The sequence below is a fragment of the Lathyrus oleraceus genome, chromosome 5, assembly GCF_024323335.1.
Source record: "Lathyrus oleraceus cultivar Zhongwan6 chromosome 5, CAAS_Psat_ZW6_1.0, whole genome shotgun sequence".
Lineage (NCBI taxonomy): Eukaryota > Viridiplantae > Streptophyta > Magnoliopsida > Fabales > Fabaceae > Lathyrus > Lathyrus oleraceus.
The window spans coordinates 296,158,819-296,180,437 of NC_066583.1; the positions used below are offsets into that span (position 1 = coordinate 296,158,819).

General features: G+C 32.6%; 2 protein-coding genes across 6 annotated transcripts; one reads left to right on the top strand and one right to left on the bottom strand.

Annotated features, from left to right (window-relative positions):
- Positions 1-7,688: 7,688 nt before the first annotated feature.
- Positions 7,689-11,818, top strand: LOC127084070 (protein NRT1/ PTR FAMILY 5.1). The gene is made up of 4 exons (XM_051024454.1): positions 7,689-8,006; positions 8,115-8,332; positions 8,638-9,194; positions 10,621-11,818. Exons 1-4 carry the CDS (start codon positions 7,901-7,903, stop codon positions 11,504-11,506), a joined length of 1,767 nt encoding a protein of 588 aa, XP_050880411.1. The 5' UTR covers positions 7,689-7,900; the 3' UTR covers positions 11,507-11,818.
- Positions 11,819-12,386: 568 nt separating this feature from the next.
- Positions 12,387-20,927, bottom strand: LOC127084071 (CBL-interacting protein kinase 2). Of its 5 annotated transcripts, none has more exons than XM_051024458.1 (2): positions 20,831-20,927; positions 12,387-13,876 (listed from the first exon to the last, which is right to left on the bottom strand). In XM_051024458.1, the coding sequence occupies exon 2, from the start codon at positions 13,870-13,872 to the stop codon at positions 12,529-12,531; it is 1,344 nt and encodes a 447-aa protein (XP_050880415.1). In that variant the 5' UTR covers positions 13,873-13,876; positions 20,831-20,927; the 3' UTR covers positions 12,387-12,528. The 5 variants fall into 5 exon arrangements, with proteins under 5 accessions (XP_050880415.1, XP_050880416.1, XP_050880417.1 ...); XM_051024459.1 differs by lacking the exon at positions 20,831-20,927 and adding an exon at positions 20,041-20,270 and having other exon boundaries at positions 12,387-13,623; XM_051024460.1 differs by lacking the exon at positions 20,831-20,927 and adding an exon at positions 20,008-20,270 and having other exon boundaries at positions 12,387-13,590.
- Between the last annotated feature and the right edge of the window lie 692 nt (positions 20,928-21,619).

Consider the following 21,619-nt stretch of genomic DNA (forward strand, 5'->3'; position numbering starts at 1 on the left):
ATAATTATTATCAATACTATGGGGATATTAAAATTACATCTCAACTATGGAAATGACTCATGTCTAAACTTTGAGAAAAAGATTTAAAATAAAAAAATGCACAAAGGGCACAAAATAACTTGAATGAGATGTATTTTTTGTATTATTTTGAAATTGGTTTGAATATGCTTAAGATGTATTATCATTTATTAAGAAAAGATTTTGAAAATCACTTGACAAAAGTCAAGGTTTATTGAGAAAGTGGTTCAAGTTTGAAAATAAGAAGGTTTTTGAAAATAAGAGAGAAGATTTTGAAAAATAAAGAAGGGGAGGAGATGGAGAGACTATCCTAGAACATAAAATAAAAGCTAGGGAGGAAAGATCTAACCAAGATATATCAAGCTTTATGACATGAGTCAAGCAAGAATTCCCTCATTTGGATTAAGCCTCAAGCAAGCCAAATAAGTAAAGAATAATCCATGCATGTATCAGATGAAATCAAAGTAACCAAGCCAAGTCCTCAAAAGAAGCCCAAAGTCAAAGGTACTAGATGAATCCCAATGTCTCAAATCACAAACTCCCAAAGCAAGGGTTAAGGTCCTAGTTCTAAGTCTATAAATCCACAATAATACCAAAGATAGTAACCACAAGCCCATGAATCAAGAGAACCAAATTTTGAGGGGTTTTTTCCTTTATTAATGTCTTTAAAAGAAAAAGAAGTCCAAATGGACAAAGGAAAAAAAGCATAAATATTCAACAAAGATCCAAGTGGACAAATAGCAAATAGCACAAGCGAATGATTGATAAGGTCTTCATCAATACAAGAATGACAAAGATTCTCCTCTCGCGATTTGAAAGTTAAGACGAGAATTACATGTCACGAACCTTAAGTAGTAAAGAAGGAGTGGGACTGGAGAATTCCTACCCTCATTCTGGATATCTTGGGGTATGGGACAAATGACCCAACGCTCATCGTATTCACCTTTACTCATAGACTTTAGTGTGATTCTTATCAAATAACTATCAAGTCTATTTCATTATCTCATTCAATCATTTTATCATCTTTTATTGCCTTCTTAATCACCTTGCTTTCAGCCCTAGTGGACTGAACTATGAAAGCTCTAATTTCCTTATTGCATTATAAGGATACGTAGATAGGAGAATCCAGATTCTTCGCGAGCTACCTTTTTATCAATCTATTTTATTTAACAATAAATCATTCTTTGGTATTAGACTCTCCTCCTGGATGTTCATACATCTCTTGGGATCATTATCTTGGGGTAACATACCCATTTCTCAATCAAATTCTTCATGTACTGCCTATCAGTTCAGAATATGGCTTACTTTGTTGCTTGCCCTCAAGGTGCAGACCTTAGCAACCTCCTTTAGCCCATGGAGTTCAGACACTGGCTTTAAGGTGCAAACCTTGGCGACTTCTTTTAGCCCATGGATTTTAGACTCTGACTTTGTTTCTTGTCCTCAAGGTGCAGACCTTGGCAAACCCTTCTAGCCCATTGGAGTTCAGACTCTGGCTTTATTCTTTGCCTATAAGATACAGATCTTGGCATCCCCGTCCTATGGAGTTTAGACTTTGGCTATCCTGATTTTGTCTATACAATTCAGACTTTCACATACTATCATGCCTTACAGTTCAGACTTTGGCATTTATTTATCCAACTCTTGGAGTTCAGACTCTGGCTACCTCTTTCGTTGACTGTACAATTCGTACTTTGGCATCATACTCTTCTGCCCTAATGGAGTTCAGACTCTGGCATTCAGATCGGTTCCTTTGCTTTACATAGTTTAAACTATGGCATGCTTATCTATCTTGCCCATGGAGTTAAGACTCTGGCAACCTTTGACATTGACTTGAAATTCAGACTTGGTATTATATCTCCTTAGCCCTTATTGAGTTTAGACTCTGGAAATTTGTTCTTTGCCTTGTACTTAGTTCAGACTATGGCATTCATCTATCTCGCCCTACGGAGTTCAAACTCTGGATATATCTCACTTGTCCTTGTGGTTGATTGCCATCATCAGCTAGTACCATGTTCCTGCTTATTAAGCAATCCCCCTCTGGGAAATCCAATCAATCCCGTACCCTTTATTTTCAGTCGTAGTAAGCTAAACTACGATTGCTCTGATTTTCTCATTGCATAATGAGAATACGTAGGCACGAGGGTTCGAATCCTCCGCGAGCATACTTATTTATTATTCTTTATTCCTGCCTTAGGGCATTCCTTCCATTCATCTCCATGGAACACTAATCACGACCTACATTCATGTACTACCTTTATTCACTTCACGTGATATACCTATTCTTTGAGTCAAATACATTATATATTTGTGCTTCATCTTGTACCTCTTTGTGAACCAAGAGTTGTTTGTCTTGTGAAACCAAACACTTAATTCAATCTTTTTTCGGTTGTTCCAATACAGTGTTGTAGGCCTTCACTTGTTGGTCCATACCAATTTTACTCTTGGGTTCACGTTTTCACACCTTGTTGGAGTTCAAATCATATTATCCTTTGGTTCAGACCATACTTTGATCATAACTTCTTTTCACCTACCACCTCTAGTTCTTTGAGTTATGGAGCTCTGAATTCCTTATTGCACTATAAGGATACGTAGGCATGAGGGTCCCAATCCTCAACGAGCACTTTATCTATTTCTTTTCCCCCCCCCCCCCCCCCCCCCCCCCCCCCCCACCCACCCATTCTTTTGTGAGTAATCTTTAGATATCACACCTTTTCGAGCGAGAACAATCAAAAAGGTTCCCATGGAGTACCATGGATGTTTGGGGTGCTAATACCTTCCCCTTGCATAACCGACTTCCTTACCCAACATATCTCTTTCCCCCGGGTTTTATCGATGTTTTCCCTTTCCTTCGGGAATAAATAAAGTTCGATGGCGACTCTATTGTATGTTCGAGCGTGCGATATGTTCGGGTATATTTCTGCTAGCTTCACATGCATATGATGTTTTCAAGCTTGTAAATTTTGATTCATGGTCTTTGAATCCATTCATATGGTATTGTCAAGACATCGGTCCATAGTCATTTTTTGATTCATTGAAATTAATACAAAATCACTTCAAATATCATTTACATTCACATTTTACTCATGTACATACAAAAGTTGCATTTTTTGCCAAATTTGTTACAGTTGACTTTTGGCCAATAGTTGACTTTTTGGTCAACCAGTTGATCAAAGTCAAATGACTTTTTCTTGACCCCTAAAACCTATTTCCATTCATTCTTCTATGTTTCATCTTTAAAATCCTTGTTTTGTTGGTTTTTTCATGCCTGGGACTTGGTCCGTTTCTCGGTCCATTTCTTGATCAGACCACCATTTGGACCAAGAAATCAGGTCTATTTCTTGGTCATACCACCATTTGGATCAAGGAATCAGATCCATGACTAGGTCCATGATCAGTCCATTTCTTGGCCAGATCAGGTCACCGACCACTAAACTGACCAACAAGATCGACATTTGAACCTAATCCAATTTTCATGTGTTTTAAGCCATTTTTTTTCAAGTCATTTCTACTTTGTAAATCATGATCATTAAGTCAAATTTCTTGATTCCAAATGGCCAATTTCATTTTCATTAAACCATAAATAAACTTTTCCAAACATTTCCAATTGCATATTTTCAATTCACATTTCTATTTTATTGTTTACATTCAAATAACAACATACAATTTTTAATTCAAATTTCATAAACCATTTTTCAATCATTTTCATTTTAATAACAAGTCATTATTTTTTTCAATATCCATTTTTCAAAATTTCCAAAAGAAAACTACAAATGCTACAAATCCAAATTCTACAAGCCAATTCCAAATTCCTCAAACCAATGCTAACATAAGCAAGCCAAATTCCTCAAAGTATTTCCAAAGCACAAGCATGAGCATATTCTCATCCCTGCAAATTCAAAGGACAATAACATTTAAGTCAATTTCAATCAATTTGAAAATAACAAGTGAACAATGTTTTCACAACATCATTAATAGTAAAAGTAGTTTTTTTCCTCCACTGTATATCCAAATTCAAGCTAAAACCAAATTTAAAACTATATATATCACTCATTCTTAACAAAATTACTTTACAATTGAGGCATTTTGTTTTTTATGAGAGTTATTTAGTTTTATGACCTTACCTTGTTTAATTAAAAAGTCTGATCGAGGTGGATAATGAAGTTGGAAATATCATTTCTCTCTAATCCCACTTTTTTGCATTAGTTTAATTAATGAAAGTTTTGTAATCTTTGAGTTGTCTAATGGATATGTATTAACATAAATTTTTTGAAAATGTTATAAATTTAATTCATTTAAAATTATAAAAACAATTGCGAGTAAAAGTGAGAAGTTAAAATTGTTTGAATTTTATTTTGTTGGGGAATGTTATATTCTCATCCTTTAACCATGAAAATAACATTGTAAAAAATCATGAATAAACTACATTCTTGTGAATAAAAAATAGGACAAAACTTACAAACAATTTTATAGATACTATTTTTACTGTTTTTCAATTATAAAAAATTAAGTGGATCACATTTTCAGATAGTTTAAGTTGCCATCCTCAGTTATATCTGACATCCTTCATATTTTTAAAATGTCAAAATTATCTCTAATTAAAAATTAAATAAAATTTTTGTTTAAAAATTTTTAGTAGGCTAAAACGAAATATCCGGTACAAACAAAATTTCTGGTAGTTAATTGCAAATTTCAGATATATCGAAATTTTCAAAAATTCTAGTAAGTTTCAATTATTTTTAGAAAATTTAAAATTTATCATTTGATATTGGAAATTTCAACCAAAATGAAATTTTCATTTGGAATTTTAAACGTTCGGAATTTTGTCGATAATTTTGGATGACTGTGATTGCATCGACAGTTGTATGTGATCTAGAGTAAATACAAAGTTGTATAAATAGGAGGTCACCTGTTGTTTGATAAAAACATCTCAAAAAATGTTTCTTCCTCAATTTTTGATTAAGTCAGAAATGTAATTCAACGGAGCTTCACCTCCCGTGGAGGTTTATGGATGGCACCACATCTCTCGTCAGCGTAACGTCCAAGTTGAATGGATTGTTGCCTAATACTTAAAACAAGAAGGTGAGAAAGATTGAGTTTTGTGGAGATTAGATTGATACTGACGGAAGGGTGAAATACAACCTATTGAGTTGAAAATCGATGAATATGTGAAGGATATGTGTTGAGTGAGCATTTGGTGCGTTCGGAAATGCATCTCTAAAAATTGGAGGCATTTTAAAAAAATTGCATGATGCTTAAAAACATATATGATGCATTAAAAAATCCCTTCAAATAATATGCAAGTATGCATGTGATTTCAATCCAAAATTAAGAATGGATCTCTGCATTCCACGCCAATAGATTAACAAGTGGTTATAATCACTCTCCTTTATAAGGGAGACATGTCATTTCTAATATATTTTTTGAATTCAAATCTCATTTATTCATTTTATTCTCATACTGACTTGAAAGTTGGAGTGTTAACCTTACATGTCAGTTTCTCTTCCACCGCACCAGAAGCTCAAGTACATCATTGTAATCTACATTCATCGATCACCGGTCAATTCTTGTTCCATCACAGAAAAAATTCATTCACTATCAAGAGAGGGTCAATGATATAAAAAAAATTCATCATACCTATTTGCATCACCTATGTTTTAGGCCAAAGATTCAAAGAGTTTTTGTTAGACCAGACTTTAATACCAGTATTGAGTCATGAGGGGGTTTTGGATCATCACATTAAAATTTAAACAATCATTTTAAATGAATTAGCACTACAAAAAAATGTGTGTTGTGACGTGATTTTCACGAAACAATGGTGAAAATCACATCACAAAGCAACGTTAACGTCACAATTTTTTACGAGGCAATAACAGTTGTGGCAACTTTTTTACCACGTGAAAATCACGTCAGAGAGTTGCATCGTGAAATTCACGTCACAACATTTGCCACGTGATTTTCACGTCACAAAATATTGCTGCATTTCTGCTTCTCCACTATTGCACGTCAGGTTTGCAGGTCATGGTTGCATTTTTGCCACGTGAATTTAACGTCACTAATATCATATTTGCGACGTGTTTTTCACGACATTGATTTGAAATATTATTTATGATTAGCGACGTGTTTTCCACGATATAAATCACTTTTTTCTTAAAAAAAATTATTAACTTATTTATTTCGAAATTTAATAATAATTATTTATAATTTATTTATTACGAAATTAATAATATAAAAATTATAAATTTATTTATAATAAAATGTTTTAATTTCAATTAATAATAAAAAATACTAATATTTAAAAATAAAATACTAATTTCAATTTAAAATGATTAAATTCAAAATAGTTACAAATATTTTTCAAAAATTAATATTTAAAACTAAAATAACAAAATAAATCTAGTAATATATTTAATATTTTACTTAATAATACATTCTGTTTAATATTATATTAAATTTGGAAAAATAATATATATTATTTAGTATATTATGTTTTTTTACTATAACTATTTAATATATATTTTGCTAAAATAATTATTATAAAAAATAAAAAATGAAAAAAAATTCAACTAATATAAAAACATATTAACATACTAAATTTAATTATCAAAATCCAAACAACGAAATAAATCTAACATATATATATATATATATATATATATATATATATATATATAATATATATATATATATATATATATATATATATATATATATATATATATATATATATATATATAATTGTCAAAATAATTTCAATAATTCAACAAATTATATTTTGTGGATCAACTTCTTGCCTTAAAATAACCTAAATTAAAAACAAAAAATAAAACAAATATTAATAACAAAATAAAATTCATAACAAAAAATCAAATAAAAATAATAATATGAATATATATAATTTTTTACTTGTTGAGTTAGAAGAGAGAAAAAGTGGGGAAATTGAGGTTGGATAAGGAAGGATGATGGTGAGAAAATGTGTAAAAAGCTGAGAGTGACGGGATTTAATGAGTGGAAGAGAGAAAATGAAGAAAATGTTTCGGTTTATGTGCATGGAGGACGAAGTTGGAATGTAAATAAATCATTATACATAGTGGAAATCACATCGCAATTCAGCATCGTGAAAATCACGTGGCAAACAAAAAGTAACTGTTGTTTTATGACGTGATTTTCATGTCGGGAGTGTTGACCAGTCACAACGGTCACATTTTCCTGACCAATCACTATCAATTCGTTCAGAAAAGATTCTCACGTATTACTGAAAATTCTAAAAGGTGTGTTGCGACGTGATTTTCACGTCACAACTTAATTTTTTAAAAATTCAAATCTTTCCATGTGAAATCTCTAACATATTTTTTTATTTATTGTGTTTAACATGACATAACATTTTTTTTTAATTTTAAATATTTCACCATCTAAAATGTTATTTAATTATTAAAGAGTGTTTGAGACGTGAAATTCACGTCACAACAACTTTATTTTACTATGTAAATTCTCCGTCATAATATTATGATGCTAAACAAATCTTATAATATAGACAAATCTTAATATATTAAATATGTAGAATCTCTCACTTATAAAGTGTTCAAAATCATCATTTCTTTCCCATTCAAGTTACATATACCTCACACTTTCAAAGTTGATATATACTAATAAGGATCCACTTTCTAAATTTGTATTTTGAAGTAACTTTACCAAATTTTAAGTGAGATTTTACTTCGTGAATGCATCTCAATCCAATGACAAAGTTTACTTGATTATAGTTTACCTTAAGATAATAAGTGAGCCTCTACTCTTTATATATAGCTACTACAACCATTTCTCTCTCACAATTAGTTGCTTTCTTTGATATATCACTTTCTTTTCCTTTATAAAATATAATATTTCTATGGAAACCAAAGATGATTATACCCAAGATGGCACTGTTGATTTCCGTGGCAAACCTGCTGTTCCCTCTAAAACTGGCAAATGGAAAGCCTGCGCTTTTCTCGTTGGTAAGACCATACAAACATGCATCTTTTGTGTACAAGCTTCTCTTAGATTATGTATAATTGTTAATATATGGAGTTATATATAGCATGATAAAGTTTATACTATTTCAGGTTATGAAGCATTTGAAAGAATGGCTTTCTATGGAGTAGCATCAAACTTGGTGAATTACCTTACAACACAGCTTCATGAAGACACTGTTTCATCAGTTAGGAATGTGAATACATGGTCAGGATCTGTTTGGATTACACCAATCCTTGGTGCTTACATCGCTGATTCTCACTTGGGTCGATTCTGGACTTTCACCCTCTCATCTCTCATTTATGTCTTGGTATAAATTACAATTTCAACATCATTATACTAGATACTAGCTTACGTTGCCGCCGCCCATTGTGGTCATGTTCGCCTCGAGGGATTAGTCTCTGCAGTTGTGCACAGAGGATATGGATACTCAGTTTTTAGGCCACTAATTGCATTTGTGGGATACAATAGTATATATTGTCATTTGTCAACATTAATTAAGTATTGTCCAAAACAAGCTTAACAATGAAGTTATTGGCCCACTTTACTTACCTTATTTTTATGGCACAGTGATGTTATAGTATTATGCATTAATTATATTTGTTTTTGTGACAGGGAATGACACTTCTTACTATAGCTGTATCACTCAAGAGTTTGAAACCAACATGCACAAATGGTGTTTGTAACAAAGCCTCAACATCACAAGTTGCATTTTTCTACATAGCGCTTTACACTATGGCAATTGGAGCAGGTGGGACAAAACCAAATATATCAACTTTTGGTGCCGACCAATTTGATGATTTTAATCCTCGTGAGAAAGAGTTAAAGGCTTCTTTCTTTAACTGGTGGATGTTTACCTCGTTTTTAGGTGCCTTAATTGCAACTTTAGGCCTTGTATACATTCAAGAGAATTTAGGATGGGGACTTGGGTATGGTATTCCTACTGCTGGTTTATTATTGTCCTTGGTTATTTTCTATATAGGGACGCCGATTTATCGGCATAAAGTTAGGACTACGAAAAGTCCTGCTAGGGACATAATTCGCGTCCTTATTGCTGCCATTAAGAATAGAAAACTTCAACTTCCAAGTAACCCTTCGGATCTGCATGAGTATGAGATGGAAGGTAATGTTGGCAGGGGAAAACGGCAAGTCTATCACACTCCAACTTTGAGGTCAGCAACTTTTAAAGCTTTATATGTTTGCACTTTGCATTCTACTAAATCTATTTTCGCATTGATGGTGAGTTTAGCTACGGTGTGCCACTGCGTTTTTTACAACAGTTACACTTTGCAATTGTAACAAATTTCTAGTGTCGTCGGAATTTTACTAAACTCGCAGCCAATACAAACATACACTAACACAGGAAAGGAATTTTCCATCTGTACTAGACTCGCATCCTTGTGATAGAAAATCTAGGAAATGGTCCCATGTCCTAAGATTACGTGTTCCCCATTTTTAATGTCTTGGCCCACAAGTAATCAACTGAAGTAATGTCCAATTTTATTTCCTAAATGAAAAGGGTGGCGCACCAAGAGTGGTTGAATTTAGAAGAATTGTCTGGTTATTAATTTCATTGAATTTCTTGATCTAACAGCTTTACAACCACAAATATGATATCAGAATATCAAATTTGGCATACAGGATTGTATTGTATGTAACACTTACTTTTCATCTTATATACAGTAATGAAAATTTAAAATTTTCGCACAAAAACAAAGGAATCTTGCAGTTGATATTTGATTTTACTGTTCAAACATGAATTTGCTCTCACTCACACTACTCATCATGCAAGTTGTTTCTTCTAAGTGCATTCTACACGTAATACTATGAGGCCCACTTCAATGATTAGTCACTATCTTTCAGCCAATTTTTCCAATATAGGAAATGTGTAACAGTTGTATCCACCAATCATTACTGTGGAAAATTATTACAAACACCACTAGTTGATATGACCAACCATAATTCGTTGCATGCTAAACAGGGATAATCTACTGTCCACATATGCATTCTTCTAGGTGCATAGATATACATAGGATAGCCATAGAATGGATCCATTACCACAAGAAGATTGGAACTTGGAACTTTCCATAACTAATTCTTTATGAAAGGAAGAAAAAAAATTCCTAAATCAATTCTGTTAGCTAGAAAGAGATTGGAAAACATGAATTAACCATGATTCTCAATAACTTGCTATACTAAACTAAAAAGTGATAGAAACTAACTCAATTCGATATTAAACTAAACCCTCTAGTGTGTTTCTATTTAGATATGAATCTAGTTGAATTCTTACTCGAATTGAATGCAGCCAATCTCATTCTTTGTCAACTTTTTATAATCAGACACTTTTCTTTTCTGTTAACAATTTTGATGATATGACTTGAATCTTGAATCATATTAGGTTCAGATATGATATGTCAACTTATAATTTTGTTATGTCACTTGTTTTTTATTTAAAAATGACATTTCTAATAGCAATTTATCTCAGGATTAGTAATAATATTCAATTCATGATTCAAAGTATATGTTTTTTGATTCACGATTTGAATTTTGATTTTATAACCAATGGAATTAACCACTGCTGGAGTGAATTCATTTCAGGTTTTTGGACAAGGCTGCTATTAAAAAAGATCCTACTACAGGTTCATCAAGAGTACCAATGACAGTAAACCAAGTAGAAGGAGCAAAGCTAATCTTTGGTATGCTTCTAATATGGCTAGTAACACTGATTCCAAGCACCATTTGGGCACAAATCAACACTCTTTTTGTGAAACAAGGCACCACCTTAGACAGAAACCTTGGTCCTGATTTCAAAATTCCAGCAGCATCTCTTGGTAGCTTTGTAACCCTCTCCATGTTGCTCTCAGTGCCAATGTACGACCGACTTTTCGTTCCGTTCATGCGCCAGAGAACCGGCCACCCCAGAGGAATCACATTGCTTCAAAGACTTGGAATTGGATTTTCAATCCAAATCATAGCAATTGCAATTGCTTATGCAGTTGAAGTTAGAAGAATTCATGTCATAAAAGCGAATCACATTTTGGGTCCTAAAGATATTGTCCCGATGAGTATATTTTGGCTGTTACCGCAATATGTTCTTATTGGTATAGCAGATGTTTTCAATGCTATTGGATTGTTGGAATTTTTCTATGATCAATCCCCGGAAGATATGCAGAGTCTTGGAACAACTTTCTTCACAAGTGGAATTGGTGTTGGGAATTTCTTGAACAGCTTTTTGGTGACAATCACTGATAAGATAACAGGAAGAGGGTATAGAAAAAGTTGGATAGCTGATAACTTGAATGACTCTCACTTGGATTACTATTATGGGTTTCTTTTGATCATGTCAAGTGTTAATTTATTGGTGTTTCTTTGGGTTTCAAGTAGGTACATTTATAAGAAGGAGTCGACAAGGGTCAAAGAGGCACTTTGCGTTCAAATGGAGGTTAACCCGACTTTGGATGCATCTCTTGGTTTACAAGTATGAAAACTGAGAAATGATCCTATAGCCGCTGCGCGGTGCAGTGCAGTGGGAAACGTTCGATCCGATTAGAGAAACAGCGCCCGCGGCCCATAAGTGCACCTTGCAACAGTGGTGAGGAATCTAAATCCAAGAAAAGTCTAATTAAGTAGGTAGGGCAAGTGAAATATAAAGTATCCTCATTACACCAGGTGTGATCTTTTGTAAATTATGTGTGGAATATTAGTTTATGTTTCTTGCTTTTGCCAATATAATGTCATGTGTAAATACAATGTTTCAATCTCTTTTTATTTATGGAATAAGATATATTTTAAATAACTAAAGAATGCATTCAATTAGAAGAATATTCATGACCCTCAAATAGATATCTAAACCGCAAATTCTCAGGCAGAATGAAGAAAACTTAGAACTTAATCATATGGTAACTTAATAACTAATGGGGCTACATTGAACAAAAAATCCCTTGGCAAGTTGAAACATTCATACATCACCGCCCGCGTCAAAGAAGACCGGTTTTATTAGGAAAAATCATTTGGAAAATCCCTGTGATTTTTAGCATTATGATACTAATCTTGTTAAAGATTTAGATCATCCAAAATCTAATAAATTAAATACAGATGTTAAAAATTCAGATCACTTATTAAAGAACAGGGAAGTTGAATCGACTATCGGTATGTATTTAAGCAATCATTTTGTATGCGTTCGCTTTTTAGTAAATTAGTTTAAGTTTCATTCATTGATAACAATGGCAGGGCCACATTTCACAATCAGTCATACATGATATATATTTGACAGCATTGATCACAGAACAACCAGATAAGTTTCGGCTAAACTTTTCTTCAAGCATATGCTTCAGGACTAAAACCGGTACAAAAATTTCAAAGACTAAAACCAAAGAGCATGTTTATTACAGGGGAAATTTTTGTTTTTTGAAATATTTGGTACTAATATAATATTTTGCAGAAATAATTCCAAATATGAAATCGATTAATCTCTTCAGGACTAACCACCGCCTTGCTAATGCTGTTCTACTTCTCACCTTGCCAAATCCAGACAATATCTTTGAGAGCTGGCCTTATATGTCCCATCATTATCTTCTGGTACTCTAACGCATCACCGCAGGACTTCTTCATCTCCACCAAATAGAAAGACGGAGCGAACTCGAATATTTCAGCAGAAATGATAAGTGGCTCTTCTCGACGCTCCCTTGGCCACTCCAACTTCAGCATCCCTCCATCCGTCTTAACTATCTCCATCTGCAGAATGCACGCAACGTCCTCTATTGTTGCCACGATAGAAGAGGGCGAGCTCATGGATGTAAACTTAAAGTCTTCCTTTTCGCTGTTATCAGTTGCGAAAAGGACAGACAAATCAAGCCCTGCAGACAAAGAAAGTATGTAAAAAGCATTTAAATATGTTGGTTGAGCCAATGCTTGGGTTGGCTTAACAGCAGCAGTTTCATCATCAGCTACATCTGTAATCTCTTTTTTCATTTGAACAGCTTTCGGATATAACCCTCTTCGGAACCAAGGATTTTCCATTATCTTAGCAGTGGTTATCCTTTTATTCGGATTAGGGTCTAGAATTCGGGCTAACAATCTCCGTATGTCCAATGGAAACCAGTTTGGACAACTGTATTCGCCCCGGTAGATTTTTCCATACAGAACCATAAGATTATTGTCATAAAACGGTAAATAGCCCGCCAAAAGAGTATATAGGATCACTCCACACGACCATACATCACTTTTAGCTCCATAATAACCTTTTCGGCACACAACCTCAGGAGCTACATATGCCGGAGTTCCACACGCTGTTTTCAGCAAGCTGTTGCGCTGATGAGCTTCCAGGAACGTACTCATTCCGAAATCGGCTATTTTGAGATCACCATTCTCGTCCAAAAGCAAATTCTCAGGCTTCAAATCCCGATGGTAAACGCCCTGTTTGTGGCAGAAATCAAGAGCTTTTATCAGTTGTTGGAAGTATTTTCTTGCTTGATTCTCGCATAATCTGCCTTTTTCTATTTTCTCAAAAAGCTCACCACCTTTGGCATACTCAATAATTAAGTAAATCTTTGTTTTGGTAGCCGAAACCTCGTAGAGACGCAGAATATTCGGGTGTTTAACCTGTCTCATGGTCAAAACCTCTCGCCGTGTTTGAACCTCGAATCCCAATTTTAAGACTTTCTCCTTGTCGATAACCTTAATAGCAACATTGTCACCAGTTCTCAGGTCCCTTGCAAGGTAAACTTTTGCAAAGTTACCTTGGCCTAATAGTTTGCCAAACTCATACTTGCTCATCAACACTTTTCCCGTTTTCTCCATTTCCGGATTAACCCCAGAAGCATAAACTATGATGTCCTTAATGTTCTCCATGTATCTGTACCTGAAAGTAAAAAGAGAAAGAAAAACAAACAAACACAAAATTCAGTCAATGTTACCTACGTCTCCAACTACATAGTTACCACAAGATCATTTAGATCATCCGCGAGAACTTAAGATTTACAATGTAGCCTTGTATATAAAAATTCTGGCTTTCTCTGATTGATCTAGTCACTTATTAGTAACTATATTCAACAAAGATGAACAAGAACAAACAAAAAAATATTTATGGAAATAAATTTACGCTGCACAAATAAGGAATAAGGAATGTTGTATCATGCACAAGTTTGTTTTTGATCATTGAATCGATAATCCTCATCATGATTCATATATCATTTGATTCAAGTATGAAACTTATTGATCGAATGGTGATAACAAACTCGTACATAGTACAACATTTACCTCACTTGTACACAGTAAAATTAGTCTCGAAAATAAACTAAAATAAACAATCAAAGTTTAGGATAATAAACATGAATTGAATTTCAACATCAACCGACCAAAGGAAGAACATGGGATAAAAGAGATATAGAAAAAGAAAGCAATACCAATTTAAAGAGAAGAGAAAGACTTGAAGCTAGAGAGCAAAGTTTATTGTGTACGCAAAAGCATGGTTGTTACTTATAAGTAGAGTTTCGGTTTCTACTTGGTTTTAAAAAAAATTGCAAATTCCAATGTAGGGTAAAGGCATAAAAGGTAAAAGGTACTATGTAGTAATAATATATCAAACATTAAAACAAAAATAGTTTGTCTGGCACATTAAAGTAACATCACAAAAAACATGCATATTAGACAGTTTTGAAATGAATACAGCAAAAAGCATGCATTGTATGAGATATGGTTACATTAATAGGTTATTTTAGTTGCATTTCACTGGTGGTTTTGTAAATGAGTTGGATAGGATTTGAGTGTACACTGAAGAGAGCCGCTGAAATAACGGTATCATAAATGTGAATCATATTTATGAGTGAATAATTAATATATCATAAAAAAAATTGATATCTCTTTCTTAAAAATGAATATAATATAGCCTTCAAAAATTTATATCCATAATAATATAAAAATAATCAAAGAAAATAAATAAAATATGAGTTTAAAGGAAGTACTCACATGATATCAAACAATATTATATATACAACTAATCAAAATATTTATATTTGTCATATCATCTTAATATTTAAAAAAAATGTGATTTAACGAAATAAACATTTTTATTGGTTGATAGTGTACAAGTATTTATGGTACATATTTTTTTTCTTCATAATCTATATCCTTTAGAAAATGATGTCTAGAATAATATAATTATCATTAACTTTTAGATTATATTTTGTAAAAAAAAATTACACTAATACAAATAACAAGAATATATTTTGAATCACAATGATTTGGAATGATGTTGCAATTATATTTTATTACTAACAAAAAGATAAATATATGGTATCTTCATAATCTATATCCTTTAAAAAATGATATCATGAATAATATACTTATAGATTATATTTTATCAAAAAAAATTACACTAATACAAATAACGAGAATATGTTTTGAATCACAATGATTTGGAATGCTCTTGCAATTATATTTTTATTACTAACAAAAAGACAGACAATATGGTATCACTTTTATTGTGCTCAAATATATCTATTTTATTTTATTTTATTTTATCATATTTATTATAGGAGTTACTTTAATCAATTTCAAGATTTAAAATAAAATTGAAATTGAGATCTTTTAAAATATTAAAAATTTACAAAACTAGAGATTATGTAAATCTCATTATTTTTTTAATATTAAATTTTAGAAAATAAATATAAAATATTTTTCATAAAATTGATTAGGTTTTAATAAATAAATCTATAAGAAAGTTTGTGTGTAAAACAAATTTCATGAATCTGACTTGGATTTATTACCTTATCACTAATATCACATTATTATTGTTTTGTGTTACATACTCCTTCCAACCTAATTTATAAACAAAAGTTTTTTAAAAAATTTGACAGAAAATTTAAATAACCACTATTTTCAAAAATAATACCAAAATAACCTACTTTTCAAATCAATTATCAATATAGCCACTTTTCAAACAAAAAAATTACATGTCTAAAGCAGTCACCATATCAAATGGCGCATGCACTTGCTTGTTACACTATAGCGCCAATAGGCATGGGTACTACATGCACCACAAGTCAATGCGATTGACGCATATATTATGTCATTAAGAGCATGTGCCATTGCAAGTGGCGCATGCTTTATTTTTATTTTAATTTTTAATTTTCTAAGTTATAATTATAAAAAATTGAAATAAAAAATAAAATGAAAAATAATTAATAAAATTATGTTATAAAATTAAAATACATAATAATTGACAAGAAAATTAATGACCCGTCCGATCGAAGCGTCCTCATGTTCCACGTCCCGGTGCATTAGCCTATCTTCGAGGTCTCCCACGATTTCCTTGAGGTGTATATAAAAATATTGATAACGACTTATAGGATCCTCCTTCGACGCATGTCTACCACATTAGACATATCGCTCAAAACTTCATGCGGGAGATCAATGACAAGACGCTGCGAAAGAAGGTTGTCAATGCAAGGTATGCATTAACAGAACCTTCCTTCAAACACTATCGCAAAGACATCCGATTGACAAATGCAGATGCAGGAAGGTGGATCGATATTATTGAATTGGAGAAGTGGACTAGAGCATACGACAACAGTCAACGATGGGGCCACTTGACAATAAATCTTGTGAAACCAATGAACTTTGTCTTCAAAGGTATCTAAAATCTACCAATAACCGCTTTAGTGTGAGCAACCTATTTTAACCTAGGGGCGTTGTTTGAGATCAGACGTTCCAAATGGAGTTCAGTGTTATAATCGGGGCAGTTGTTTAGTGATGCTTCAATGAAATTCATTAAGGAGGAAGCTTCCAAAGCTAACACACATGTGGTCACAGTGTTTGAATGTACTAAAGGTTGGTTTAGTGTTGTTGAGTCAATGGATCACAATAAAGGGAGGCCGAGGATACACTACCGAGTGGAACTAGATAGAGGTTGGTACGAATGCGAAAAGTTCCAAGCCTTTCGTATGTCTTTCTCCCATGTCATAGCGGCATGTTCAAAGGTTCGACATGATCCTTCCAACTTACTATTCCTCTTTTACAAATTCATTAGCATATGAAATATTTATAATATTTGCTTTTCGGTGGTAGCAAAAGAGGTTTTTTGGTCTGCATATCAAGGGGACATACTCTGACACAACGAAATAGCGCGAAGAAAGAAAAAGGGTCGCCCTAACAGCACTGGTATTTGAACCGAAATGGATACGACAAACAAAATGGTGAGATTATGTAGTTCATGTCACAAGCCCAGACATAATCGTACAAATTATCTCAGCGTTAGACCAAGCACAACAACATAATTTTAAATGTAACGGTTTTGCTTTATTTTAAAAACAACTTTCATTTATAAATATCATAACATTCTGTTACAATAACTTGAAAACAACAACTAAGCAATAATTTAAACAACAATTAAACAACAATACAAACAACTACAACAATTAAACAAAAACACAAACAAATACAACAACTAAACAACATAACTATACGATTACAACCATCAAAATAATTTTGTGACAACTATACATAATCATGTGAACATCTCTGTCAGTTTTAACATTCACCCAGAAACAAACTTCTACATTTTGGTTGAATGTGGTATCAAGTCTTTGAATTCTTCTGATCTTTTCATCCTATGCAATGTCTCCATCTAACCAATGGATCAATGTCATGTTAAGATGTTTGAACATCTCTATATTCCATAGTCGGATCTTCACCAGAGGCTTTACTGCCGAATAAATTAAATCACTACTTCTCTTGTGAATGTATGGACACATATATGAAGACATTTTGAACAAAAATTGAAGGAGATTGAAGAAAAATGGAAGGAGATGATAAAAAGATGTGTGAAAAATAATGGTAGGGGATATTGTATTTATAGAGTTGTAAAAAAAGAAGTAGCCACATGTAGTGGTGTGTGGACTAAGTGATGCATGCATGTGCCACATGCAATGGCGGATTCTGCATGCAGTAGTAGCCACTAGGCATGGCACCATAGTGAAAAAAGGCAAAGCATGTGTCAATTGCATTGGCTTGTGGTGCATGCAGTAGCCACTAGACATGATGGCATAGTGCATCAAACAATGCATGTGTCATTTGGTATGACGACTATTTTAGATAGATAATTCTTTTTGTTTGAAAAGTGGTTATATTGGTATTTAATTTGAAAAGGTGCTTATTTTGGTATTATTTTTGAAAATAGTGGTTATTTTTTTAAAAAAATCTTATGTTGACAAATCTAGTTTCATTTAATGTTTTTATTCCAAAATTATCCATATATTCATTACTTTATAATATGGATGAAAATTTCATTAAGAATATATTAGTAATTGTGTTATGTCTTTTACATGAAATCAAAAAAATCAAATGCATTTAATTAGCATTCTTAATAACCGTGAATTGTTTTTTTTTTCTTATAAATCTGGCCTGAGTAGTACAATACTACAAAATATACCTTTCGTAACACTAAGTTACAACAGTATAACTCTGAATCGTAGTAATACCTCATTTTTGTACGCGCTTTATTTTTTTATATTTACGATAAAGCAATGCACTAAGGTGAAACTATTTCACCGTGATTATGCACTCATGGAGTGACAGTGTTCGAATCTCAGCTTTAACAATTTAAGTTTCATTCATTGATTACAATGGCATGGTCACATTTCACAATCAGTCATACATGATATATATTTGATAGCATTGATCACTGAACAACTAGATAAGTTTCGGCTAAACTTTTCTTCAAGCATATGCTACAGGACTAAAACTGGTACAAAAATTTCAAAGACTAAAACCGAATAGCATGTTTAGTACAGGGGAATTTTTTTTTTAGAAATATTTGGTAATAACATCCACATCTCAACTGTCATAATAAATTATTTTGCAGAAATAATTCCAAATATGAAATCGATTAATCTCTTCAGGACTAACCACCGCCTTATAATGATGTTCTACTTCTCACCTTGCCAAATCCAGAAAATATCTTTGAGAGTTGGCCTTATATGTCACATCATTATCTTCTGGTACTCTAACGCATCGCAACAGGACTTCTTTATCTCCACCAAATAGAACGACGGAGCAAACTCGAATATTTCAGCAGAAATGATAAGTGGATCTTCTCGACACTCCCCTGGCCACTCAAACTTCAGCATCCTTCATTCGTCTTAACTATCTTCATCTGTAGAATGCACGCAATGTCCTCTATTATTTCCATGATAAAAGAGGGCGAGCTCATGGATGTAAACTTAAAGTCTTCCTTTTCGATGTTATCAGTTGCTAAAAGGACTACAAATCAAGCCCTGCTGACAAAGAAAGTATGTAAAAAGCATTTAAATATGTTGGTTGAGTCAATGCTTGGGTTGGCTTAACAACAGCAGTTTCATCATCAGCTACATTTGTAATCTCTTTTTTCATTTGAACAGCTTTCGGATATAACCCTCTTCGAAACCAATGATTTTCCATTATCTTAGCAGTGGTTATCCTTTTATTCGGATTAGGGTCTAGAATTCGGGCTAACAATCTCTGTATGTCCAGTGGAAACCAGTTTGGACAATTGTATTCTCCCTGGTAGTTTTTTCCATACAGAACCATAAGATTATTGTCATAAAACGGTAAATAGCCCGCCAAAAGAGTATATAGGATCACTCCACATGACCATACATCACTTTTAGCTCCATAATAACCTTTTCGGCATAAAACCTCAGGAGCTACATATGTCGGAGTTCCACACGCTCTTTTCAGCAAGTTGTTGCACTGATGAGATTCCAGGAACGTACTCATTCCGAAATCGGCTATTTTTAGATCACCATTCTCGTCCAAAAGCAAATTCTCAGGCTTCAAATCCTGATGGTAAACACCCTGTTTGTGGAAGAAATCAAGAGCTTTTATCAAGTGTTGGAAGTATTTTCTTGCTTGATTCTCGCATAATCTTCCTTTCTCTATTTTCTCAAAAATCTCACCACCTTTGGCATACTCAATAGTTAAGTAAATCTTTGTTTTTGTAGCCGAAACCTCGTAGAGACGCAGAATATTCGGGTGTTTAACCTGTCTCATGGTCAAAACCTCTCGCTGTGTTTGAACCTCGAATCCCAATTTTAGGACTTTCTCCTTGTTGATAACCTTAACAGCAACATTGTCACCAGTTCTCAGGTCCCTTGCAAGGTAAACTTTTGCAAAGTTACCTTGGCCTAATAGTTTGCCAAACTCATACTTGCTCATCAATATTTTTCCCGTTTTCTCCATTTCCGGGTTAACCCCAGAAGCATAAATATGATGTCCTTAATGTTCTCCATATATCTGAACCCTAAAGTAAAAAGAGAAAGAAAAAAAACAAACACAAAATTCAGCCAATGTTGCCTACGTCTCCAACTACATAGTAACCACAAGATCATTTAGATAATCCGCGAGAACTTAGGATTTACAATGTAGCCTTGTATATAAAAATACTCGCTTCATCTAATTGATCTGGTCACTTATTAGTAACTATATTCAACCAAGATGATGAAGAACAAACACAAAAATATTCATGGAAATAAGTTTACGCTGCACAAATAAGGAATAAGGAATGTTGTATCATGCACAAGTTTGTTTTTATCAATGAATCAATAATCCTTATCATGATTCATATATCATTTGATCCAAGTATGGAAATTATTGATCCAGTGGTGATAACAAACTCGTACATAGTACAACATTTACCTCACTTGTACACCGTAAAATTAGTCTCGAAAATAAACAATCAAAATTTAGGATAATAAACATGAATTTAATTCCAACATTAACAAACTAAAGTAAGAACATGAGATAAAAGAGATATAGAAAAAGAAAGCAATACCGATTAAGGAGAAGAGAAAGACTTGAAACTAGAGAGCAAAGTGTATTGTGTAAGCTAAAACATGGTTGTTATATATAAGTAGAGTTTCGGTTTCTACTTGGTGAAAAAAAAAACTTGCAAATTCCAAAGTAGGGTAAGGGCATAAAAGGTAAAAGGTACTATGCAGTAATAATATATCAAACATTGAAACAAAAATAGTTTATTTGGCACATTAAGGTAACATCACAAAAAACATGCATATTAGACAGTTTTGAAATGAATAAAGCAAAAAACATACATTGTATGAGATATGGTTACATTAATAGGTTCATTTTTGTTGCATTTCACTGGTGGTTTTGTAAATGAGTTTGATAGGATTTTAGTGTACACCGAAGAGAGCCGCTGGTTTCACGTTATCATAAATATGAATCATATCTATGAGTGAATAATTAATATATCATAAAAAAATTGATATCTCTTTCTTAAAAATGAATATAATATATCCTTCACAAATTTATATCTTTAATAATATAAAAAAAAATCAAAGAAAATAAATATAATATATGAGTTTAAAGGAAGTACTCACATGATATCAAACTATATTATATATACAACTAATCAAAATATTTATATTTGTCATATCATCTTAATATTTTTTTAAAAAGGTGATTTGACGAAATACACATTTTTATTGGTCGATAATGTACAAATATTTATGGTACATATTTTTTTTCTTCATAATCTATATCCTTTAGAAAATGATGTCTAGAATAATATAATTATCATTAACTTATAGATTATATTTCGTCA

Bases quoted from the DNA above. Each gene is read 5' to 3' on its own strand.
- LOC127084070 (XM_051024454.1), top strand. From the start codon at position 7,901: ATGGAAACCAAAGATGATTATACCCAAGATGGCACTGTTGATTTCCGT. The intron at 8,007-8,114 runs GTAAGACCATAC...ATACTATTTCAG, and splicing joins AGCCTGCGCTTTTCTCGTTG to GTTATGAAGCATTTGAAAGA. The intron at 9,195-10,620 runs GTCAGCAACTTT...AATTCATTTCAG, and splicing joins TATCACACTCCAACTTTGAG to GTTTTTGGACAAGGCTGCTA.
- LOC127084071 (XM_051024455.1), bottom strand. From the start codon at position 14,157: ATGATACAACATTCCTTATTCCTTATTTGTGCAGC. The intron at 13,883-14,122 runs GTAAATTTATTT...TTTTACTTTCAG, and splicing joins TTATTCCTTATTTGTGCAGC to GTACAGATACATGGAGAACA.